The 27,226-nt window shown below is 42.4% G+C and overlaps 1 protein-coding gene across 8 annotated transcripts in view; it reads right to left on the minus strand.

Annotated features, from left to right (window-relative positions):
- The window catches only part of LOC112255941 (zinc finger, MIZ-type containing 1a), a 195,610-nt gene that overhangs the window by 18,903 nt on the left and 149,481 nt on the right, over positions 1–27,226 (minus strand). For 5 of the 8 annotated variants that reach the window (XM_042324911.1, XM_042324884.1, XM_042324872.1 and 2 more), the window contains one exon: positions 21,983–22,088. In XM_042324911.1, the coding sequence (XP_042180845.1) occupies positions 21,983–22,088 (106 nt within the window). Of the gene's footprint in view, positions 1–1,396; positions 1,470–5,540; positions 5,765–6,202; positions 6,350–21,982; positions 22,089–27,226 lie in introns of those variants that run through there. The other 3 variants (XM_042324921.1, XM_042324916.1, XM_042324902.1) reach the window with 3 other exon arrangements.

Below are 27,226 nucleotides of genomic sequence, written 5' to 3' on the forward strand. Positions count from 1 at the left end.
CGTCCTCCCTCCGCACGCCCAGCCTGTCGCAAGACCTGGCAAACTGCTATTTACACCCATAGAGTTCTGGTCAAAAGTAGTCACGGAAGGGTTAAGTACTCTGCTAGTATCCTCACTCTCTCTCACTCTGTCTCTGTCTTTCTCCCTCTGTTCTACAGTAATTAGCATTCGGAGTTTCCTTGTAATGGAGGACTTGCCCTCTATCATTAGTTAATGGAAACAGCAGCCTGTTGCCCCGGGTTACACTTCCTGCTGTTCACACAGGCTGGATGACTCAGGTAATTTAGCTAGTGGATATTCTCCTCTTCTACAGTTAAAGGTACAGTCCACATGACGACATCATTATATCTTTCTCTCTGTTGTTGACACTGCAATGTCTCAGCACTTGTACATGATAAACAGCAAATTTAAAAGACCAGACCACACATTTCCATTGAACGCACAGTATGGATGAATGCAGAAAGCAGTGATGTCACAGACTAGCCTATATTACAGGCTTGACTGTGCAGCCCACATTACTCACAACACTCTGATATAGACACACATGCAGATCAGCTCACGTACAGTACACTACAGGTAGAGGTAGTACTACATAGTACACACAGATATGAGACAGTACACTTTCTCAGAACATGAAAACCGTACATTGGACGCCGAATACACGCATTGTCAGAAGCCTATACACATACAACGGGTGATACAAGACAAAAAAAAGCGATTTCTATGAAATCATAATCTATATAAAGCCCCAGCCAGTATGCTGTGTAATGTGGGCAGGATAATGTGTGCAAAATAAGAAATATGGAGAGAGGACATCTAATCCTCTTGAAATCAAAAGGTCTGCATCCAAAATGGAACCCTATTCCCTATATAGTGCACTACTTTTGTCAGAAATAGTGCCCTTAAAAGGGAATCGGGTGCCATTCGAGATGCAGACAAAGTCATGCTTCTGCAAAACCGTAATGGAACCCATTTAGCAGCCAATGATATCCTTCCCAGCCAATGATATCCTTCCCAGCCAATGATATCCTTCCCAGCCAATGATATCCTTCCCAGCTAATGACCCTCCACTCTCTCTGAGAGCCTCTGCCCAACCAGAAGCACATCCAATGGGTTTATAATCCCTCTCCATGACTCTGGGGCAGATTCAATCAAAACCACACTGCAGGAAAAACCAGCACAGGGTAAATAATCACATTCATTTGATAAACTGTCTGTTTTTGACTTGTTTACTGAAACACAACTGTTCAGGTTTTCTCATAGTGCGAGTTTGATTTGGTCTCTGTGAGCATACGGAGCATACAGATGGAGGGGTGGAGGTGGAGTAACGATAAGCGGTCGGATGCTGGAGCCAGAGAGGGATGGATGGAGGGAGGGATGGAGCGAGGTTAGCTACCTGAGTCACTCTGACATCTCCTGCAGGTGTTGGTTTCTGTAGGGTTCAAATTACACATTTTACTGGGGAGGGAGGGGTTAATCACGAACAAAACACAAAATGCAGCAGCAACAGTCAAGTTAAACGTGCAGTCTGCAATTTCTGTGTCTTGTATCCCTATGTGTGTGGCACTGCCACCAAATCCACAAACAATCGAGGCTCAAAGTAAACACACACACAAAACAGATGTTAGGCCCGCCTAAGAAAAAAATAAACGCAGGCTCATTTAAGCCAATCACTCGCAAAGAGCCTACCCTTCCACCCTATAGGGTCAGACTACATAGATATATATATTTGCTTTATATGCATTTGATATGAATACTTGACTGACAAAGAGATCCAGAGAGATGGATAGCCATGCACTATGCTCTTTAAAAAGGCAACAAAGTTTAAAGTCATAGTTCTGTAGTGATAGAGATGAAGAGTTCGGTTAGTCCTACCAAGTCAATATATTTGTCTGAAATGCTTCATTGACCACACAAAGATATATGTAGAGAGGTGGAGAGCCATGATGGATGATGCCCTAAGTAGAAAAATAAAAATACATGAACATTTATTCTGGTTGACTTCAACACAATACAGTTTTCATTCTTTAGAGGGCACACAGATAGGATTACATCACGCTAGTTTCCAGATTGCAATGTAGCCTAGAGTGAAGGCATAGGGGTCATGACCTGTGTACAGTATCTGACCTGCATTCAGACTGTTAAGAGACTGACATATGATGCTTTGCCAGGAATTACCCATGATACGCTATGATTAGAAGTATGTCCTTATCCAATCACTAACCCTGGGGTCAGGACCTTCCCATCTGCACTATAGCATTTTCACAGCACAGTAACTTTAGACTCACACATACGTGCACTAGCTGTGAGGATCCGGGAGGTTTCAGTGGTTAGAACACATTAGATGGATAAGATTTAACAATATCCTGAGGCTAAAGGGATACTCTGGGATTTTGGCAATGACAGATGAACTTGTGGATACCATTTTTATGTTAAGGAAATTAGAGGTAGTTTTGCGAGTCAATGCTAACTAACATTAGCACAATAACTTCCAGTCATTGCGCTAACACTAGTAAGCAATTGTGCTAGTGCAATTTAGCGACTTCCCTCAGACTGCACATAGACATAAAAATGGTATCCACGAGTTCATTTGACTCTGGGGAAGTAGATAAAGGGCCCCATTGCCAAAATCCCAAAGTAACCCTTTAAGTCAGCGGCCTAGGCTTCTTACAGAAGAGGAAACAGGGTGGCCACACAAACTAGCTGTGAGGATGCTGGTGGTTGCAGTGGTTAGACATAGAGCACATTAGATGTACAGGAAACAAACAACAGTGCAGCTCAACAGATCAACAGTGTTCACTGGGGACTGCACCCTGTGTGTCTTAATGAATCCCCCACTGTCCTCCCAGTACAACACAATCTTACTGGACGAGCAGCCAGTACTACACAATCTTACTGGACGAGCAGCCAGTACTACACAATCTTACTGGACGAGCAGCCAGTACTACACAATCTTACTGGACGAGCAGCCAGTACTACACAATCTTACTGGACGAGCAGCCAGTACTACACAATCTTACTGGACGAGCAGCCAGTACTACACAATCTTACTGGACGAGCAGCCAGTACTACACAATCTTACTGGACGAGCAGCCAGTACTACACAATCTTACTGGACAATCAGCCAGTCTCTCTGAAGCAGAGATCAGGTCAGTGAGTCAAACTGTGGCCCCAGCAGGTCAAGCCCTGGTCAGCTGATATGTCTCTGTCTGTCCTGTGCAGTGCTGCTAGGCTGCAGTCATGCTCCAAGACACAGTCCCTTGGAACCACTCCAAGACACAGTCCCTTGGAACCACTCCAAGACATAGTCCCTTGGAACCACTCCAAGACATAGTCCCCTGGAACCACTCCAAGACATAGTCCCCTTGGAACCACTCCAAGACATAGTCCCCTGGAACCACTCCAAGACATAGTCCCCTGGAACCACTCCAAGACATAGTCCCTTGGAACCACTCCAAGACACAGTCCCTTGGAACCACTCCAAGACACAGTCCCTTGGAACCACTCCAAGACATAGTCCCCTGGAACCACTCCAAGACATAGTCCCCTGGAACCAGTCCAAGACATAGTCCCCTGGAACCACTCCAAGACATAGTCCCCTGGAACCACTCCAAGACATAGTCCCCTGGAACCACTCCAAGACATAGATATACTGTACAGGTCTACATTTCTCATAATCTTATGTAATGAATCACACTCATAATGCAGTGCTTTAAGATTTTACATTGTTGCATGTATAATAGTGGAAACAAACATGCAAGTTCTGAGTTGTAAAACATGGAGAGAGAAAATCTAATTCCAAAGTTTCCTCATCAATGAAGCCATCAGGAGCTTCCATTCTAGTCAGTCTTTCCATGCTTTCAGACACGAAAACCCTCCTTTTATCTCGAGCCACAGCAGGGGACCCTATTTAAACCCAAAGCCAGACTGGGATTGCCTGACACACACATGCATACACACTCATAATAATCTCAGATGCACACAAGCAAACACACACATCACAGAACCATGAACACATCCAAACACCTTCCGATGTCTCTTCAAGCAGACAGCTCAACTCACAGATACGCTCACACGTGGTGCACACACACACAGGCCATGTCCGAAATCTGGCTTGTCTACTACTTACCTAAACTCCATCCTGTGTACTGGGTCGTTCCACTAATTAGGTGCTTTTTGAGTAGTGTAACTTGGTGAAAAAAAGTGTTATTTCACCAAATTGTAACATTCTGCCGAGAGCACATGTTCAACTTAATAAAAAAACACTTCTCATCTAATGTTAAATAAAAAAAATGACTATTAGGTGCTTATTAAGTGCTAAATAACATAACAGGGCTGACTGTAACAGGGCTGTCTGTAACAGGGTTGACGATTTCATCTTAATGGAAGCTTGTTGTGTGCAACAGGGAGGGGCAATTGAATGCAAGCTTCACTAAACATTTCTAGCCTGGGTAACAGGGTTGACGTGTTATTCTAGCCTGGGTATCTATGGGTAACAGGGTTGACGTGTTATTCTAGCCTGGGTATCTATGGGTAACAGGGTTGACGTGTTATTCTAGCCTGGGTATCTATGGGTAACAGGGTTGACGTGTTATTCTAGCCTGGGTATCTATGGGTAACAGGGTTGACGTGTAACGCTCGACCCGCACAGTTTCCCACCACTAAACACCAGAAAATGGCCAAAAAGAGTAGAACCAGCTCACCTGCTTTTACACTAGGATTTGACGATTAGATGTTCAATGTCTCTTTGAATAAAAATAAATGTAAAAAGGAGTGGTTTCACCACATTAAAACAAGAGTTCAGTTCACGTAACAGGGTTGACCTTAAAATGAGGGACAGGTTGTTGTGTTTTTACCTTAAAATGTATGATGAACAACATGAAATCAATAATAGTCTTCAGAAATGAGTGTCAAAGCAACAAAATAACTAGGGTTTTACAATGATGGTGAAACATTGGGGTTAAGTGGGTTCCTAGAAGTCACAGAGGTTGCACAGAGGGACATGTCAAAATGCTGAATTTTGGCACCTTGGCAAGTCGTTATTCATATTCAAAATCAGATTTATAGAATTTTCCATGTGGTCAATATTAAAGGGCGCTTCATTTAATATAACATGCTTTCAAAAAATGCAATATTTGTGCACAATTTCCACTTAAAATATCAAAGGGACGCAAAAGGAACTCATTTCATGGAATGACCCTACTAATTGTACTACATACTATTTAGAACATACTGTTTAGTAACAACGATGCAGTAAGCTACAAATATCAACATACTAGGCTTATCCTACTGAGAATGCATCATCTAATGCGCAACTGCGTTGATTCCCGCCATTCCTTCATTTTGGTACAGTGTCCCCTCAGCTGATTATCAGCTGTTGTCAGACACGTGGGTCTCGAAAGACAATTCTCTTCCTCAATAGTGTGCAGCGAATTGTACTAGATGAAAAGGCAAAATTAGTATGACATCCTGGCATTTTAGCATACTCAATACGGGTATTCGGACACGGACTTACATTCACACACCGCTCTCAGACTTACCCAGAGTCAAGAAAAGTCCCAGTGTGTCTCATCTCATTGTCGTCATGGCACAGGGAGAGAGAGAAGGCTCTGATGTCAGAACACAGCTAAGCTCCAACAGAGGCCAATGGCAACGCACTAGCTTATTTTATTTCTCCCTTGTTTTAACTCTCTTTCCTCTGCCCTTTCTTTTATCTTTCACTCTGTTTTTGCTTTTTCTCTCCCTGCTGTCTCTCTCCCTCTTCCCCTGCCTCTCTGTTTCCCCTCCCCTTCTCGATCTCTCTTTCTCCCTTTTCTCGCTCTCTCTCTCCCTTGCTCTCTCTTTCTCCCTGTTGTCTCTTCCTCTTCCTTCTGCCTCTGTTTTTCTCTCTCTCTCTCTCTCTCTCTCTCTCTCTCTCGCTCTCTCCTTCCTGTCCAGTGTCGGCACAATGCACATCTATTATTTAGAAGCAGTCTCCCGGTCTCCCCGGCTCAGCCAATCAGAGAGCTTGCGCCATAGTAATGGGTTCCTGCCTCCTGCTGTACCTGCTACCAGCTCCAACTGGCTCCACAGATGACAGGATGGAGGGAGGGAGGAAAGGAGTGAGAGAGAAAGGGAAGGGAGAGGAGGAAGGGGAAGAGAAGAGAGTGAGGGAAAAGGAAAGAGTCAGAGAATGAGAGGGGTAGAAACAGGGACTCCTCACCTCTGTCGTGTGGTGCTGTTATTTATGCATCTTTGTTTTTATTCACTTGTGATCCATTGCACTGCCCCTGAAGCTCCAATCGCGCATACAAACACACACACAGGCACGTATGTACATATACACACACAAACTCTCTCTTGCTCTCTCTCAGACACACAGACAGCCCCACAGACACTTAGCTAGCGGGGAGGAAGGAGAAAAAAACGCAGCCAGCTCACATTTCTGACTTGCAGAAGTGGGTGGGACCTAACATGCTAGATAGACAGTATCCTGGCCAAAGGCCAATGCATCAGAGACAGGGGGAGACACAAACAGAGAAAGAGTGAGCGAGAGAGCGAGAGAGTGAGAGAGAGAGAGCGAGCGAGAGAGAAAGAGAGAGAGAGAGAGAGAAAAACAGAGGCAGAAGGAAGAGGAAGAGACAACAGGGAGAAAGAGAGAGCAAGGGAGAGAGAGAGCGAGAAAAGGGAGAAAGAGAGATCGAGAGAGAGAGAGAGAGAGAGAGAGTGAGAGAGAGAGAGAGAGAGCGAGAGAGAGCGAGAGAGAGAGAGAGAGAGAGAGAGAGAGAGAGAGAGAGAGAGAGAGAGAGAGAGCGAGAGAGAGAGAGTGAGAGAGAGAGAGTGAGAGAGAGAGCGAGCGAGAGAGAGAGAGTGAGAGAGAGAGAGAGAAAGAGAGAGAGAGAGAGAGAGAGAGAGCAAGCGAGCGAGAGAGAGAGAGAGAGAAAGAGGGGGCGCACAGGCCTACAGAGGACCATCATTGACACACGGAGGTCTGATGCAGCATTTCACTGTGTGAAAAGTGCAATGTGAAACAGTTCTTCACCCAAGGTGTGTACGCTGTGATATCCTCCCTTCGCACTTTTCCTCCACAAAAGAGACCGGCTAAGTCAGCACTGTTCTATTGAAGTTCAGCTTTGGCATTAGCAAAATGACTTTTTACATTCCACTGTAAATGTGAACCAATGAATCACCTAATGTAAAATATTATAACATCATAAACACGTAAAATAAACATTTTCCTCCGTACCCTTTGAAAACGGAACACTTATCTGTTTCAGGGTTTTACTAGTTTGAAAAGTTTACTTTTATGTTGCAAAGTGATTTCATCATTATTATCATCTCATTTAAGGAGGCAAAGCTTAGTGTCAGACACACACACACTATAAATAGCCCTATAGCAACATCAGTTAATAATGCAGTAGTAGGACTGGTCTCTCTCTCTCTCTCTTGCTCTCTCTCTCTCTCTCTCTCTCTCTCTCTCTCAACAAAGGAGAACTAAAAAAAGGAGAACTAGCACTCTGCCTCACGCAGCTACAGGGAAACAGAGAACTTACAGAGAAGGGGGAGAGAGAGCAGAGAACGGGTGAGTGTGTGTTTGTGTGTGTGTACAGAATATGTTTTGCTTGTGAGTTACAGCCTGCCTCACACTGGAAGCAATCCGTCACTGTTGACACGCTGCATTTGTTGCTTTCCCTGACGTGCGACAGCAGATTTCCCAGGGAGCATGCTTTGTTGATTTACTCAGTGCTAACAGCATTCCATAGTCCTGCCTGGCCTGACTGGCCCAACATTCTCCACACACAGCCCTGCCTGGCCTGCTCAACATTTCTTACGTCTGAGATCAGAGAGGGGGACAGTCAGTGGAGGGACACTCCCAACTAATACAGAACCCTGGCCAACTCTCTCTGTCCCCATATTCCCTTCACATCCAAGTTAATTGACATTATTTTTCTCTACCTCTCTTTTGTACCTTCACATCCAAGTTATAACCTCTCTCCTTCTCCGCTCCTCTACTCTCTTCTCCCTTTCCCCTTCCCCTCCACTCCAAAACAAATACATCCTTAACAGCCTTCTCTCCCTTATTCCCTTATAAGTTATACCTTTTCACAACACTCTCGATTTCACTTTAGAGACGACAGTGATAGATTTGTGACAAGCAGCAGAGAGAGAAACAGGAGGAGAGTTATCCCCTCACTTTAATGCTTTATACAGTCTCTGAGCTGTATGTACAGCTCTATCGCTCTGTAGCAAATGTGTCAGAAGGAAATCAAGAGAGAGTAGCATCGCTGTTGGCTAACTTGGCTGCAGACTGCAAAATCAAGATATGCAGGAACTAAAACTTTGGCTGCACACTTGTCTTAGTCATGCAGTCTCTTGCTCTCTCCATATAGTCTACCCCTCCCCCTAAACCCAAAAGGCAGTTTCATTGTGGTACATATATGAATAAGGTCACATGGCTGTTTCAAATTCAAGCCCTGAATGAGTGATATTAAATACTTCTCTATTGCAAAACAGTCCATATTCAATAGAATCCAATCCGATAACTTTGTATTTATTTGCCAGAAACTATACTTTTTTTAATTTAAGGGAAAACAAGCAAGATCCTGCATCTTTCTACAACCTTTAGTATCCTCTGCCAACAATAACCAAACATTGTTGACATTCTGCTGTACTGTAGGGTAGTAATCACTAGCCTACATGTTATGCCATGACTTGTTGAAAGAAATAATACTTAAAGCATCATTTAAAAAAAATCATCCTCGGTCACACCTTGAAATCAACCCAAGAACAACTCCAAACTCGCCCCTCTCCGGAATTCAGAAAAGGAGTTGTCGGAAATACTTCTTCATGCAAATATGTAAGCAGTGAGCATTATGAGCGAGAAGTGTAAATGTCTGTCGGCGTTGTCATTTTGAGGGACACTAATGTGTTTGTTGAATGTCACAGAGACAGCTTCAAGAAAGGACGGACTTGATCTGAGACAGGTGAATGATTGACTGACTGCTGCCACTAGAGAGGAACCAAGAACTAGTTTGGTAACCATAAATATCCACTGGTCTGCACAGTACAACACCTACACGTGAAACACCTCATAATGCTCTGTGCCTTACGTCTATCCACTTCCCCTTGTAGGCATATGTCTGAGGAAGGCTATAAATAACTAGCAAATGAGTCAGTCAGATGAATAGGCTACCTTTTTGAAACAGTTAATTACCAATAAATATCTTTTTTCTATGAAGACCTAACCTTTTAGGTAACTTTTTTAAATCATTTTAAGTTATGTTGAGGCTACCATAGCGTTGCCAGTTGATCCTGACAGTGGCACATCCTCCACCTCAGAGCTAACGTTAGCTCTCTCCTGTGAGGAATGGGATTAGGGTTAGCTCTGGTCTTTGTAGGGCAGCATAACCATTATCTAATGACTCTCCAGCAGGGAAGTGAACAGTCTGCAGGTAATCCACAGCCATGGCTAACGGCTAACAGCAAACTGCAGCTGGGTAATCCCAGATACAGCAACTGCAAGCATCTATCGGCTAACAGCCATCGGCTAACAGCTAAAGGCTAACTGCAGCTAGTAATGCAGCCACAGCAACCGATATTAATTTTATATATTTATTTAACCATAATTTAACTAGGTAAGTCAATTAAGAACACATTCTTATTTACAATGATGGACGACCAAGAGGCAAAAGGCCTCCTGTGGGGATGACGCTGGGATACAATAACAAACACAAAGCTAATAATAGAAGTGGCACCAAGGTGGCCTTTTGCGTGGGGTAGCTATGCTAACAGCTAATTCTATCACAACAGTGTGGTTAGAGGCAGCTACACTCCCCTACATATTTATTTGGGCAGTGAAGTTAAAACTTTTATTTTTGGCTCTATACTCCTGCATTGTGGATTTGAGAACAAATATTTCATATGAGGTCGACAGTACAGAATATGGACGCTAACATGATTACAGATGATCATGAACGAATCGTGAATAATGATGAGTGAGAAAGTTACAGATGCACAAAAGATGATGCCCCCAAAACATGCTAACCTCTCACCATTACAATAACAGGGGAGGTTAGCATTTTTGGGGGGGAATGATATTTATGCCTCTGTAACTTTCTCACTCATCATTATTCACGATTCATTCATGATTATCCGTAATCATGGTAGAATCCACATTAATATAGTGTTCAGAAACATATTATATTGTTATGTACAATAAAATGACTCCAAAATGACACAATACATTATTTACCATTCATTTCTATTGGGCACAACATAATCCGATACACAACCACAACAAACTGCAAATGCATCCAACAAATGTGTAGTCACAAGCTTGATGTAGTCATTGCGTGCTATGAATATGGGACCACATACTAAACTTTTGTCCAAATACTTATGACACCTTCAAATGGGGGAATAGATACATAAAGTTATTTCATATCCAAAACAGTGAAACAGGTGTGTATGAAAATACACTAAAATAAAAGGTGACATTCTGTACTGTTGCCTCTAAAACATCCAAAATGCTGGAGTATAGAGACAAATTAAAAGATTTAGCTACACTGTCCAAATAAGTACATAGGGGAGTGTACTGTACGCTCACAGTAAACTAATGCTAGCCCAATAGGATCTCAGTCTCTTCTCTGACTAATCGCAGATTAATGCGGCAGGTTAATCTCTCACTCTGAGAGGTCACAAACCCCAGACAGCTCATCCTTACCACCACACACACGCATATACACACACAAACACAAGCATAGGCGTACACACTAAATAATATGACTATGCACACACGCCACATAGTCCTAGGCAAACAGGCTGCTTACATTAGGCCTAATACAGCCTCTACAAACAGAGGTAAAGTTAACATTTGGAATATTTGGAATATCTAGCATTTTCATGAATACTTGGCCTAAAAGGGTACAGACAATCTCTTTCCATTTGAACATCTCCACTGTAATAACCATCCTGTCACTGTTTGATTGATCAGCATACAGAGCGGAGCTGGAGGACCAGGCTGGCCCCTCCCCTCCCCAGAGATGGCCAGAGTGGACCTCAGACTCCTGCTCTCCTTCTGAGCTCTCAGGTGTCAGATGTGGGACCCTCTGTCGCCAGCCTGGCTGTCAGGGGATTGTGCTGGGGCTGCACTTTATGTGCACGGAGACACACACACACACTTGCACGCAAGTGCACACAGGCACACACACACAAAACACACACACACATACAGGCCGTGCTGGTGATGGGCTGGTGCATCATCTAGTCCAGCCTCACATAGAGGCCTTAAGAGTGTCTGTGTGTATTTGTGTGTGTTCTGCCACCGTCGCCCTCTTGTCTGGTTCCGCAGACAGATGTCCTTGCAACCGAGGTAAGATGGATGTTGGCTGTCTGAGTGAGAACAGTCTGAGGCTCATCTGCCTTCATCACATCTCCCATCTCTCTCTCCCTCTCCCCATCCCTCCCAGTCTCTCTCTCTCCCCCTCCGTTTCGCTCTCTCTCCCTCCCTCCCTCCCAGCATCATATCTCCATCCCTAACTCTCCTCCCTCCCTCTCCCTCCCATCTCTCCCTCTCTTTCTTCATTCCCTACTTATGTATAATTCCTTTCAGGACATCTCCCATTAGTCTCTGTGCATAAACAGCTTTCCTTCTAGGTGGTGGGCTGCTTTAGTTTTCGAGATAATCGATCTCTGTCGAGGGATGAGCTCTTTTTTTGTTGTTGTTTTTTTAATACATATTGTGTATATTTATTTATTCTGAACACATTTACGTTTGTTGGCAATGTAAATTCTTGTAAATGTTTTCAAAATATTTACTTTTATGTTCGCTAGCTGAACAGGCAAACACCGCCAAGTACTAAACTATAAACCAATCAAAACTCGTGAACTATCTCTGCTGATTACGTCTGCCAATCACATCATCTGTATCTGAGGTAGGTGGTGGTGACAGCTGGTGGTGAAAACTCGAACGAGATCTCCGTCCGACAAGCTGCAATCTAACTGTTGAGTGATAGAAATGTGATACCATCAACGCAAGCTGTAAAATGACTCTTAACTTAGAGCACAGGAACCTTAATAATGTAGCTGACTTGCTAGTTAGCTAGCTAGTTACAACAAGAATATCTGTTGCTAGCTACCAGGAGCAGATACATTACCTTCAGAAAGTATTCACACCCCTTTACTTTTCCCCCAAAAAATTGTGTTACAACCTGAATTTAAAATGGATGAAATTGACATTTTGTGTCACGGAACTAATGTCCGTGACACATAATGTCAAAGTGGACTTTTGTTTGTAGAATTGATTTTTAAATAATAAAAAATGAAAAGCTGAAATGTCTCGAGTCAATAAGTATTCAACCCATTTGTTATGGCATGTCTAAATAATTTCAGGAGTAAAAATGTGCTTAACAAATCACATAATAAGTTAGATGGACTAATTCCGTGGTCAATAATGATGGTTAACATTTTATGACAACCCCATCTCTGTACCCCACACATACAATTATCTGTAAGGTCCCTCAATCGAGTAGTGAATTTCAAGAACAAATTCAAGCACAAAGACTAGGGAGGTTTTTCAAAACCTCACAAAGATGGGCAACGATTCTGAATATCCCTTTGAGCATGGTGAAGTTATTAATTAGGCTTCAGATGGTGACCCCAGTCTTAGATCGCTTGTACTGTGAAGCAGGTTCTCATTGAGGATTTGCCTGTATTTGGCTCCATTCATTGTTCTCTCTATCCTTACCAGTCTCTGCCACTGAAAATGTTCCCCATAGCATGATGCTACCACCACAATGCTTCACGGTAGGGATGGTGATAGATAGGTGACGACCTGTGGCAAATTTTCTCCAGACATAGCGTTTTGCATTCAGGTCAAATAGTTACCTTTTTGCCTTATCAGACCTCGTAATTTTTTGTCTTATGCTCTCAGAGTCTTTCACATGCCTTTTTGAAAACTCCAGGCATTCTTTCCAGTGCCTTTTTCTCAGGAGTGGCTTCCGTCTGGCCACTCATCCATACATCTCAGATTGGTGAAGTGCTGTAGAAACTATTGTTCCTCTGGCAGGTTCTCCCATTTAAAAAAATATATATACAGTGGGGCAAAAAAGTATTTAGTCAGCCACCAATTGTGCAAGTTCTCCCACTTAAAAAGATGAGAGAGGCCTGTAATTTTCATCATAGGTACACTTCAACTATGACAGACAAAATGAGGGAAAACAAATCCAGAAAATGACATTGTAGGATTTTTTATGAATTTATTTGCAAATTATGGTGGAAAATAAGTATTTAGTTGTCCACATATTCTACGTCAGAACCGTCCAGAGTAGTGATGCTGGACGGGTGGGCAGGTGCGGGCAGTGATCGGTTGAAGAGCATGCATTTAGTTTTACTGGCATTTAAGAGTAGTTGGAGGCCACGGAAGGAGAGTTGTATGGCATTGAAGCTCGTCTGGAGGTTAGTTAACACAGTGTCCAAAGAAGGGCCAGAATTATACAGAATGGTGTCATCTGCGTAGAGGTGGATCAGAGAATCACCAGCAGCAAGAGCAACATCATTGATGTATACAGAGAAGAGAGACGGCCCGAGAATTGAACCCTGTGGCACCCCCATAGAGACTGCCAGAGGTCCAGACAGCAGGCCCTCTGATTTGACACAATGGACTCTATCAGAGAAGTAGTTGGTGAACCAGGAGAGGCAATCATTTGAGAAACCAAGGCATTTAGGACCTTGAGCATGGCTGAGGTGTACCCATGACCAGCTCGGTAACCAGACTGCATAGAGGAGAAGGTACGGTGGGATTCGAAATTGTCGGTGAACTGTTTGTTAACTTGGCTTTCGAAGACCTTAGAAAGGCAGGGTAGGATAGATATAGGTCTGTAACAGTTTGGGTCTAGAGTGTCTCCCCCATTGAAGAGGGGGATGACCACAGCTGCTTTCCAATCTTTGGGAATCTCAGACGATACGAAAGAGAGGTTGAACAGGCTAGAAATAGGGGTTGCAACAATTTCGGCAGATCATTTTAGAAAGAGAGGGTCCAGATTGTCTAGCCCGGCTGATTTGTAGGGGTCCAGATTTTGCAGCTCTTTCAGAACACCAGCTATCTGGATTTGGGTGAAGGAGAAATGGGGAGGCTTGGGTGAGTTGCTGTGGGGGGGTGCAGGGCTGTTGATCAGGGTAGGGGTAGCCAGGGGGAAAGCATGGCCAGCCATAGAAAAATGCTTATTGAAATTCTCAATTATAGTGGATTTATCAGTGGTGACAGCGTTTCCTAGCCTCAGTGCAGTGGGCAGCTGGGAGGAGGTGCTCTTATTCTCCATGGACTTTACAGTGTCCCAGAACCTTTTTGAGTTTGTGCTACAGGATGCAAATTTCTGTTTGAAAAAGCTAGCCTTAGCTTTCCTAACTGCCTGTGTATATTGGTTCCTAACTTCCTTGAAAAGTTGCATATCACATGGGCTACTTTATGCTAATGCAGATTGCCACAGGATGTTTTTGTGCTGGTTAAGGGCAGTCAGGTCTGGAGAGAACCAAGGTTTCACTTTGTCATAATGGGGTACTGTGTGTAGATGGGTGGATTTTTTTTGTTTTACACTTTACTTGATACCTAGCGTAGTAAAATGTTAAGACAAGGTCATAACCATGTCACAATACGTCATAACAGCTGACATAACTTGTCATAACCTGTCATAATATGGTCATAACTTGATGTGTTATGTATTGCGTTATTTTATGGTTATTTTATGGCTGGTTATGACACCTACATAAGAATGTTAAAATCCACAAAACCTACCATGGTAGTTATTTTATGGCTGGTTATGACACCTACATAAGAATGTTAAAATCCACAAAACCTACCATGGTAGTTATTTTATGGCTGGTTATGACACCTACATAAGAGTGTTAAAATCCACAAAACCTACCATGGTAGTTATTTTATGGCTGGTTATGACACCTACATAAGAGTGTTAAAATCCACAAAACCCTTCCACACAAGGCAAAACATTCTATTACACCATAGTGTCACGACTTCCGCCGAAGTTTGTCCCTCTTCTTGTTCGGGCGGCATTCGGCGGTCGAAGTCGCCGACCTTCTAGCCATCGCTGATCCTCTTTTCATTTTCCTTTGGTTTTGTCTTGTCTTGTATCACACCTGGTTTCAATCCCATTCATTACATGTTGTGTATTTAACCTTCTGTTCCCCCTCATTGTCCTTGTCGTTGATTGTTTGTAAGCATTGTGCAAGTTATGTTCTGGTGTGCGACGGGTTTTGTACCCACTTGTTTTATTTTGTATATTTGGGTTTTTGAGCACATATTAAACTGCTCCGTTTATACCAAGTTCGATCTCCTGCGCCTGACTTCCCTGCCCCCAGCACACACACCCTTACACATAGACTACTTGTCAACGGTATTGTTATGTTTTATAACATTTTCTGAAATTGACCATGTTGAATTAACATTGTAATTGCACACACACTGATGTCAGACATGCACATACCCCAATGCACTGTTTCTGATGACTGGGATGAATGCAGGAGCAGATTTCAGGAGCAGGACAAGAAACCCTCTTTTTGACTGATATAAGGGCAAGTACGTGATAGGACCTATCTTGCTTATATGACTCTGATGGTAATAATGCTTCTTGACAGTGTCATAAAGTGAATTTCCTTAGTCCAAGTAAAGTGACACAGGTGGTCATAATGCTTCTTGACAATGTCATAAAGTGAATTTCCTTAGTCCAAGTAAAGTGACACAGGTGGTCATAATGCTTCTTGACAATGTCATAAAGTGAATTTCCTTAGTCCAAGTAAAGTGACACAGGTGGTCATAATGCTTCTTGACAATGTCATAAAGTGAATTTCCTTAGTCCAAGTAAAGTGACACAGGTGGTCATAATGCTTCTTGACAATGTCATAAAGTGAATTTCCTTAGTCCAAGTAAAGTGACACAGGTGGTCATAATGCTTCTTGACAATGTCATAAAGTGAATTTCCTTAGTCCAAGTAAAGTGACACAGGATGGTCATAATGCTTCTTGACAATGTCATAAAGTGAATTTCCTTAGTCCAAGTAAAGTGACACAGGATGGTCATAATGCTTCTTGACAATGTCATAAAGTGAATTTCCTTAGTCCAAGTAAAGTGACACAGGATGGCCATTATGCTTCTTGACAATGTCATAAAGTGAATTTCCTTAGTCCAAGTAAAGTGACACAGGTGGTCATAATGCTTCTTGACAATGTCATAAAGTGAATTTCCTTAGTCCAAGTAAAGTGACACAGGTGGTCATAATGCTTCTTGACAATGTCATAAAGTGGATTTCCTTAGTCCAAGTAAAGTGACACAGGTGGTCATAATGCTTCTTGACAATGTCATAAAGTGGATTTCCTTAGTCCAAGTAAAGTGACACAGGTGGTCATAATGCTTCTTGACAGTGTCATAAAGTGTAAAAACATGACTTCATAAAACAATAAAACAAGCTTTAGAATGAAAGGAAACTTCTTGGCAGGGAAATGTAGGTGTCATAACCAGACATAAAATAATGCAATATATGTCACATCAGGTGTAAATATATGGGTAATGACAGTGTTATGACCATATTATAACAAGTTATGTCAGCTGTTATGACATATTATGACATGGTTATGACCATATCATAAAGTGTTATGACACTAAGTGTCATGTAAAGTGTTACAAAAAAATTCTTTTTGAGGCTATAACACAAAAAAATGTGGAATAAATCAAGGGGTATGAATACATTCTGAAGGTACTGTCCGTGTAGGCTATGCCATATGGCTAATGTCGATATGCAACTGTCATTTCTAAACCTCCATTCTAACATACATGACAGGCACACATCTTTCTATCTACATGCTCTGATTTGGGTTTCTTTACAAAGTGTCTGATTGAACGTGTATTTTAAGCCTGCAGCTAGATCATTGAAATGAGAAATATAATCAGGCCAAAACACGATTCAACAATTTAATTCTCGGACAAAGCGATAGCTAGCTAATGAAACACAAAATGACATTAACAGTAGCTGGCTAAGCTAGTCAAATTGTAACATTGGCTAGCTTTCAATAAATTGCCTAAATGATCAATGGAGTTACCTCTTCATATGATCAAGACAATTCATATTGGATGCTGCATATTTCAAGTGCCCTCAAAACAGATATTTATCTTATTTCATTTGGGGAGCTAGCTAGCTATATTGGTTCTTCTTCATCAGACAGCAGCTCGTGTTTTTACATGAAGCTGTGTTTACATTGTAGATAGAAGCTGTACATTGGTCGGTATGTATGGGAGTTCTGATTGGTTCCAAGTTTAGTTGTTTAGCAAATTTGTCTGAGCGACCATGTGTTGAAATATATTTTTTATGAGAAAAAAATGTGCAAGAAATGAAGGTGCCAACAAATCTTATAGTCATAAGAATGGTTTATTGTCATGTACAAAAAAATCTGCTCCTCCCTCGATGGGGATCGATCAACTTCGTGTTTTAAGGCTTCAGCCCACCACCTATTCCCCTGAACCCACATTTTAGTTTGTGTCCAAAATGGAGCCTTATTCACTGTAGCACTTTTGACCAGGGCCCATAGCACATAGGGGGCCATTTGGGATGCATCAGGCCCAGGTCCAGGCTGGATTCTTTACACAAGATCCCAGAGCCATCACAAGGCCTGGAGATGATTTGAACTGTCAGACAGACCACACAGTTCAGCTTGAGCCCTGAACGACAGTCACATTATACCATCAGTACAGAAACAGGTGAAGGGAATAGACCTAGGCATATAAACTAACGTCTGCCTGTCTGTCTGTGTGCTTGGGTTCTTCTAGTAGGTGGATCAACCACTAAGGAATTATACTATTTTAAGAGAAGAAAGAATAGAAACAGTTGATTTTGAAAATGCTCTCTACGGATGACCACTGAGGCATGTGAGATGAAATGGAGAAATGTAATTCTGTCGTGTGTACACATATAGATACATTTAGACTCAGTTTTTCACAATTCCTGACATTTAATCAAAGTAAAAATTCCCTGTCTTAGGTCAGTTAGGATCACCAATTTATTTTAAGAATGTGAAATGTCAGAATAATTGTAGAGAGACTTATTTATTTCGGCTGTTATTTCTTTCATCACAGTTCCAGTGGGTTATAAGTTTACATACACTCAATTAGTATTTGGTAGCATTGCCTTTAAATTGTTTAACTTGGGTCAAACGTTTCGAGTAGCCTTCCACAAGCTTCCCACAATAAGTTGGTTGAATTTTGGCCCATTCCTCCTGACAGAGCTGGTGTAAGTGAGTCAGGTTTGTAGGCCTCCTTGCTCGCACACGCTTTTTCAGTTCTGCCCACACATTTTCTATAGGGTTGAGGTCAGGGCTTTGTGATGGCCACTCCAATACCTTTACTTTGTCGTCCTTAAGCCATTTTGCCACAACTTTAGAAGTATACTTGGGGTCATTTTCCATTTGGAAGATCCATTTGCGACAAAGCTTTAACTTCCTGACTGATGTCTTGAGATGTTGCTTCATTATATTCACATAATTTCCCCTCCTCATGACGCCATCTATTTTATAAAGTGCACCAATCCCTCCTGTAGCAAAGTACCCCCACAACATGATGCTGCCACCCCCGTGCTTCACGGGTGGGTTGGTGGCTTGCAAGCCTCCCCCTTTTCCCTCCAAACATAACGATGGTCATTATGGCCAAACAGTTTTCTTCAAAAAAGTACGATCTTTGTCCCCATGTGCAGTTGCAAACTGTAATTTGGCTTTTTTATGTTTTGGAGCAGTGGCTTCTTCCTGCTGAGCGGCCTTTCAGGTTTGGTCGATATAGGACTCGTTTTACTGTGGATATAGATACTTTTGCACCTCTTTCCTCCAGCATCTTCACAAGGTCCTTTGCTGTTATTCTGGGATTGATTTGCACTTTTCGCACCAAAGTACGTTAATCTCTAGGAGACAGAACGTGTCTCCTTCCTGAGCGGTATGACGGCTGCGTAGTCCCATGGTGTTTTTACTTACATACTATTGTTTGTACAGATGAACCTGGCACCTTCAGGCATTTGGAAATTGCTCCCAAGGATGAACCAGACTTGTGGAGGTCTACACTTGTTTTTCTGAGGTCTTGGCTGATTTATTTTGATTTCCCCATGATGTCAAGCAAAGAGGCACTGAGTTTGAATGTAGGCCTTGAAATACATCCACAGGTACACCTACAATTGACTAAAATTATGTCAATTAGCCTATCAGAAGCTTCTAAGGCCATGACATCGTTTTCTGGAATTGTCCAAGCTGTTTAAAGGCACAGTCAACTTAGTGTATGTAAACTTCTGACCCACTGGAATTGTGATACAGTGAATTATAAGTGAAATAATCTGTAATCAATTGTTGGAAAAATGACTTGTGTCATGCACAAAGTAGATGTCCTAACCGACTTGCCAAAACAATAGTTTGTTAAAAAGACATTTGTGGAGTGGTTGAAAAACTAGTTTTAATGACTCCAACCTAAGTGTATGTAAACTTCCGACTTCAACTGTACATGCTAGCACATAATGCCGAAATCCCAAATATTTACCACAAAAAACAAGCCAATCAAATTCATGGTTACTCAAAGTTCTTTCAACCATCCCCTTATCTTTATTCTGACCGGTTATGGCTTTGTCAGGCTTTCTCTACCTCTCCACCCATCCATCTCTCTCTCCCTCGTCCTTGCCTGTCCAGATTTCACTCCGACAAATGGACACTATGAGGAAGAATGGGGTATGGATTGGAGGAATTGGATTTGAAAGGCAAAGTGTCTGAGGACAGCATTACTGTAGTGTGTGTGTGTTGTGTGTGCGTGTGGGTACATTTGTGTTTGCGTGTGTGTATGTGTGTGTGTGTGTTTGTGTGCGTGTGTGTGTGTGTAGAGACTGTCGAGTTGACTGTTTTCTGTGAGGCTGCCGGCCATCCGGACAGCTCTTCTCAATGGCACATTAAAGATTAATAGCTACTATAAATACTCTCTGTTATAATGTACTCAGGCCATACGTCATGTCTGAGATACTGTACAAGCAGTTTAAAGAAGGCAGAAATGAACAAAACCACAGAAGCCCTAAAATATGACCATTATGTTCCAAATAGCACCTTATTCCCTACAAAGTGCAACTCTTTTGACAAGTGCCCACAGAGCTCTGGTTAAAACTTGCATCCCATTTCTGTGACCAGGATGTGATCAGACAACCTTATAGACACAGTTGAAGTTGGAAGTTTACATACACTTAAGTTGGAGTCATTAAAACTTGTTTCTCAACAACTCCACAAATGTTCTTGTTAACAAACTATTGTTTTGGCAAGTCAGTTAGGACATCTACTTTGTGCATGACACAAGTCATTTTGCCAAATATTGTTTGCAGATTATTTCACTTATAATTCACTGTAACACAATTCCAGTGGGTCAGAAGTTTACATACACTAAGTTGACTGTGCCTTTAAACAGCTTGGAAAATTCCAGAAAATTATGTCATGGCTTTAGAAGCTTCTGATGGGCTAATTGACATCATTTCAGTCAATTGGAGGTGTACCTGTGGATGTATTTCAAGGCCTACCTTCAAACTCAGTGCCTCTTTGCTTGACAAAGATTAACGTACTTTGGTGCGATAAGTGCAAATCAATCCCAGAATAACAGCATAGGACCTTGTGAAGATGCTGGAGGAAACAGGTACAAAAGTATCTATATCCACAGTAAAACCAGTCCTATATCGACATAACCTGAAAGGCCGGTCAGCAAGGAAGAAGACACTGCTCCAAAACCGCCATAAAAAAGCCAGACTACGGTTTGCAACTGCACATGGGGACAAAGATCGTACTTTTTGGAGAAATGTCCTCTGGTCTGATGAAACAAAAATAGAACTGTTTGGCCATAATGACCATTGTTATGTTTGGAGGAAAAGGGGGAGGCTTGCAAGCCGAAGAACACCATCCCAACCATGAAGCACGGGGGTGGCAGCATCATGTTGTGGGGGTGCTTTGCTGCAGAAGGGACTGGTGCACTTCACAAAATTGATGACATCACGAGGCAGGAAAATTATGTGGATATATTGAAGCAACATCTCAAGACATCAGTCAGGAAGTTAAAGCATGGTTGCAAATGGGTCTTCCAAATGGACAATGGCCCCAAGCATACTTCCAAAGTTGTGGCAAAATGGCTTTAAGGACAACAAAGTCAAGGTATTGGAGTGGCCATCACAAAGCCCTGACCTCAATCCAATAGAAAATGTGTGGGCAGAACTGAAAAAGCGTGTGTGAGCAAAGAGACCTACAAACCTGACTCAGTTACACCAGCTCTGTCAGGAGGAATGGGCCATAATTCACCCAACTTATTGTGGGAAGCTTGTGGAAGGCTACCCTAAACATTTGACCCAAGTTAAACAATTTAAAGGCAATGCTACCAAATACAAATTGAGTGTATGTACATTTCTGACCCACTGGGAATATGATGAAAGAAATAAAAGCTGAAATAAATCATTCCCTCCACTATTATTCTGACATTTCACATTCTTAAAATAAAGTGGTGATCCTAACTGACCTAAAACAGGGGATTTTTACTAGGATTAACTGTTGGGAATTGTGAAAAACTGAGTTTAAATGTATTTGGCTACGGTGTATGTAAACGTCCAACTTCAACTGTACAGTAAATGCAATAACCTACCTTATGAACTCAGACTGAGAACAATTCACACAAAAGGCCTCCTAAAAGATTGAAACGTTGGGCCTGGGGTGTTCAACACTAGCTGTGTCACATACAGTGACTTCCTAGCCTGCACTTCATCATGGCGCGGGTAACACTTTATTTTACAGTCCTGTTTCACCTGGGTACATTTGGCACCAAACAGAAGAAAACAAATTGCAACAGGACGGGATGACCTGCATCTGTCCAATAAGAAACGTTCCAAAACGTTGCCCTAATGAACATGACCCTGATATTTCCCTGGTATTTAGTCAGTCATTTTGCCGTGTCTCTTACCTGCAGACTTGGGCGTGAACTTGTCTCTGTTAGCAGCACACACAGCCAGCAGCCTGTAGCCTAGGTCCAGGTCAAAGCCTTGTTGGGCTGCCACACGACTCACCACCTAGAGGGAGGGATAGAAGGAGGAGAGGGAGGGGGAAGAGGGAGGGAGAGCAAGAGACACAGATGAAGAGGGGAAGAAAGAGGGAGATAGAGAGAGAGGGGGGAGGGTAAGATATAGAAGGGAGACGGGAGAGAGAAAGAGAGAGAACAATCGATAAGTAACCAGAACACTACTCAGTGAGCAACCACAGAATTATCAACACAGTAAGTAACTATCTGCAACATATTCAGGGGTATTTGTGTTGAAGCCAATCAAAACTGTTACTATTTGAGCTTTTGAATATTTCAGATCTAAGAGAGAGCAGTGGGACAGGTAAGGTACATCCCAAAATGGCACCCTATTCCCTATATAGTGAACTACTTTTCACTCCAATATGTTTGTTCCATGTCTGCCATTTATCATGGAAGCACGATAGAAAGTACCTCGACTCTCCTTAGCAAACAGTTATAATCTTATGCCTGCTAAACTAGGAAATGCTTGTGTCCCACTAACCTCCTAACCCTGATGTTCTGTTATCGAATAATGTGATATTTGGCTCTGGGTTCCCAGAATGAGATTATGCTGGAACAGGTTTATGAGGTGAACCATGATGTAAAAAGTCTTGTTGAATCTATTGTAGCACACAGACGGGAAATTAAAAGATCAGCAGGAACATTGTTTGAGCATCTGTTAAAAACTACAGTCATCAGATGATTCAGTAAACTCACAGATGTAGTTGTCCGACTGCTTCCGTAGTCTTGGATATACCAGACCTTGGAGCATTGTAAGTTAGGCAACAGCACAAGTTATGGGGCGGATGTCGGCTTCTCTCTGACATTTCGAAAGGGAGAAAAAAATTCTGGGGAGACAGACAACTCCCAACAAATTACGAGTTTGAGTTGTCGGGGCTTGAAATGCGGGCAGGAATTGTGCTGATGTGTAGCGAGGGGCAACCAGCGGATACGCCAGTGATGTTACCGGGTGACATGCTTCCCATTTCCGACTCGTCCCCTCTGTCTCAACTGCTAGAACTTCTACATACGGTTAAGCTGGAGCATTGGCACTACACTGCCGGGAGCAACCCGTCTGTAGAGAGACTACAGCTTCCGCATCACCGCTGTCCTAGAAAAAACACTGTCCTAAGATGTGTTCAGAAGGCTCGATCTGAGCAAAGCTCGGCACAGATTTGCTAACCTTGATCATCTACTCAACCTATAGACTGAGTAATGTTTAGATTCATTATTGTTTTTAAACAGTGGAAACTAGAGCAAAAAAAAGTCATCCTAAACCAACACTTGTACTTGACCCAGCTTTAAGAAGCTTTAAAAGTGACTTCCAGAATGACGAGTTTGTCCATTTACACTACACACGCTACACACTACACTACACACTAGGCCTACAGATGCTATCCCTTCAGTTTAAGACAACATTCAGAAATTCTGTAAAAAAAAAAAAACCCGTCTCTCTCAATTTGTGCTCTTCCTCCCCGGGAAGACCTGCACGCTCTAAGACTTCTCCGTCACAGTGTGGCCTGCATCCTACCAGAGTGCAAAGAACCTTGGCGTGACCCTGGCAAACAGCCTGTCGTTCTCTGCAAACATCAAAACAGTGACTCGCTCCTGCAGGTTCATGCTCTACTATCGCTCCACTTTCCCTGCACATTGGAAATATGGTATTGGAACTGACCCTGGATATAAACTGAACAAAAATATTAACACAACATGTAAAGTGTTGGTCCCATGTTTCATGAGCTGAAATAAAAGACCCCAGAAATGTTCTATATACACAAAAAAACGTATTTCTTTCAAAAACAAATCACAAATTTGCTTACATCCCTGTTAGTGAGCATTTCTCCTTTGTCAAAATAATCCATCCATCTGACAGGTGTGGCATATCAAGAAGCTGATTAAACAGCAGGATCATTACACAGGTGCATCTTGTGCTGCGGACAATAAAAGGCCACTCTAAAATGTGCAGTTTTGTCACACAACGCCACAGATGTCTCAAGTTTTGAGGGAGCGTGCAATTGGTTTGCTGACTGCAGGAATGTCTAACAGAGATGTTGCCAGATAATTGAATGTTAATTTCTCTAGCATAAGCCACCTCCAACGTTGTTTTAGAGCAGTGGTTCCCAAACTTTTTATAGTCCCGTACCCCTTCAGAAATTCTACCTCCAGTTGCGTCCCCTCTTTAGCACCACGGCCATGGCCCTCTCAAATGTTGGTTTTTGTCATCATTGTAAGCCTGCCACACACACCCTATACAATTCATTTATTAAACATAACATAATGAGTGCGCTGAGAGTCAGGAAGCAAGTTTAGGGAGTGAAAACATTTAATTAATAAATAAACAAGAAACACGAACAGCGCGCCAACATGAAACTGGAACAGAGGGCAGGTAGTCAAGGAGGTGATGGAGTCCAGGTGAGTGTCATTATGTGCCTAACACTGGTGACAGGTGTGTGCCCTAACGAACAGCCTGGTGACCTAGAGGCCGGAGAGAGAGCACACGTGACAAATAAGAATGTGAGTTTTTGTCACAACTCGGCCCGTGGGAAGTGACAAAGAGCTCTTATGGGACCAGGGCACAAATAATAATATAATAATAATCAATCATTTTGCTCTTTATTTAGCCATCTTACATATAAAACTTTATTTGTTCATCAAAAATTGTTTATAACTCACCACAGGTTAATGAGAAGGGTGTGCTTGAAAGGATGCACATAACTCTGCAATGTTGGGTTGTATTGGAGAGTCCCCTTATAATTTTCCACACACAGTCTGTGCCTGTACTTAGTTTTCATGCTAGTGAGGGCTGAGAATCCACTCTTACATAGGTATGTGGTTGCAAGGGCATCAGTGTCTTCACAACGCGATTTGCCAAGGCAGGATACTCTGAGCGCAGCTCAATCCATAAATCTGGCAGTGGCTTCTGATTAAATAAAATTTTCACAGAACCGCTTGTTGCAATTTCGATGAGGCTCTCTTGTTCAGATATCGGTAAGTGGATTGGAGGCAGGGAATGAAAGGGATAACAAATCCAGTTGTTTATGTCATCCGTTTCGGGAAAGCACCTGTGTAATTGCGCACCCAACTCACTCAGGTGCTTCACTATATCACATTTGACATTGTCTGTCAGCTTGAGTTCATTTGCACACAAAAAAATCATACCATGATGGAAAGACCTGTGTGTTGTCCTTGTTAATGCAGAGAGAAAAGAGCTCCAACTTCTTAATCATAGCCTCAATTTTGTCCCGCACATTGAATATAGTTGCGGAGGGTCCCTGTAATCCTAGATTCAGATCATTTAGGTGAGAAAAAACATCACCCAGATAAGCCAGTCGTGTGAGAAACTCGTCATCATGCAAGCAGTTAGACAAGTGAAAATGATGGTCAGTAAAGAAAACTTTAAGCTCGTTTCTCAATTCAAAACAATGTGTCAATACTTTACCCCTTAATAACCAGCGCACTTCTGTATGTTGTAAAAGCGTTACATGGTCGCTGCCCATATCATTGCATAGTGCAGAAAATACACGAGAGTTCAGGGGCCTTGCTTTAACAAAGTTAACCATTTTCACTGTAGTGTCCAAAAGGTCTTTCAAGCTGTCAGGCATTCCTTTGGCAGCAAGAGCCTCTCGTTGGATGCTGCAGTGTACCCAAGTGGCGTCGGGAGCAACTGCTTGCGCGCAAATTACCACTCCACTATGTCTCCCTGTCATGGCGTTTGCACCACCAGTAGCGATACCAACACATCTTGACCACCAAAGTTTGATGTCACAAAGCTGTCCAGTATAAAATATCCTCTCCTGTTGTCCTGGTTTCCAGTGTTTACAGAAGAGGATGTCTTCCTTAATTGACCCCGCATAAACATAACGGACATATACCAGGAGCTGTGCCAGGCCCACCACGTCTGCTGACTCATCCAGCTGTAACGCATAGAATTTACTGCAAAACATCTCTTGCCATGTCGCTGATGTGTTGTGAAACAGTGTTGTTTGATGAAGACATTGTCTGTATAGTTTTTGTTGCCCTTTTCCCCAGCATTGTCCCAGACATATCCGTGGCATAGCAGGAAGAATTAAGTCCTCCACAATAGTATGGGGATTACCTGTCCTAGCCACTCGGTAACGCACCATATAATACGCTTCTAGCCCATTCTTAGTAATGGTATCTGTTGCTTTTATACATGTCTTACTACTTGATAGTCATCTTAATTCTCACTCAAAAAACTCCCGCAGCTTATTTTTCAAATTGGCATGTTTTGTTTCTTAATGTCTACACAAGAGTAAAGGTTTCATCGAGTTGTGAGATAGTACTTTTGCACATATAAAACACTCTGGCTGAGGAAAGGCACTACTCCCAATATAAGTGAACCTCAAATCAATGTAGTTCTCATCATATTTGGGGCGGCAGGTAGCCTAGTGGTTAGCGCATTGGACTAGAAACCGAAAGGTTGCAAGATTGAATCCCCAAGCCAACAAGGTAAAAATCTATCGTTCTGCCTCTGAACAAGGCCGTCATTGAAAATAAGAATTTGTTCTTAACCTGTTTGGGATAGGGGGCAGCATTTTCCCGTTTGGATGAAAAGCGTGCCCAGAGTAAACTGCCTGCTACTCTGTCCCAGTTGCTAATAAATGCATAGTATTAGTAGATTTGGATAGAAAACACTCTGAAGTGTCTAAAACCGTTTGAATGATTTCTGTTATACTCACAGACCTCATATGGCAGGCGATAACCTGAGAAAAATCCAACCATGAAGTGGGAAATCTGAGGTTTGTAGTTTTTCAATTCTTGGCCTATCGAATACACAGTGTCTATGGGGTCAAATTGCACTTCCTAAGGCTTCCACTAGATGTCAACAGTCTTTAGAACCTTGTTTGATGCTTCTACTGTGAAGGAGAGGGGAATGAGTGCTCTTTGAGTCAGTGGTCTGGCAGAGTGGCATGAGCTCGTGACGCGCGTTCACGTGAGAGTTAGCTTGAGTTCCATTGCATTTCTGAAGACAAAGGAATTCTCCGGTTGTCTGCTCCTAGTAATCGTGCGTTATGAATTTGGATTACTGTGCTAAACACGCTAACAAAAAGGAGGTATCCAAATACATAAAGATGGATTTTATCAAACAAATCAAACATTTATTGTGGAACTGGGATTCCTAGGTAA

Source organism: Oncorhynchus tshawytscha, linkage group LG01, assembly GCF_018296145.1.
Source record: "Oncorhynchus tshawytscha isolate Ot180627B linkage group LG01, Otsh_v2.0, whole genome shotgun sequence".
NCBI classification, from domain to species: domain Eukaryota; kingdom Metazoa; phylum Chordata; class Actinopteri; order Salmoniformes; family Salmonidae; genus Oncorhynchus; species Oncorhynchus tshawytscha.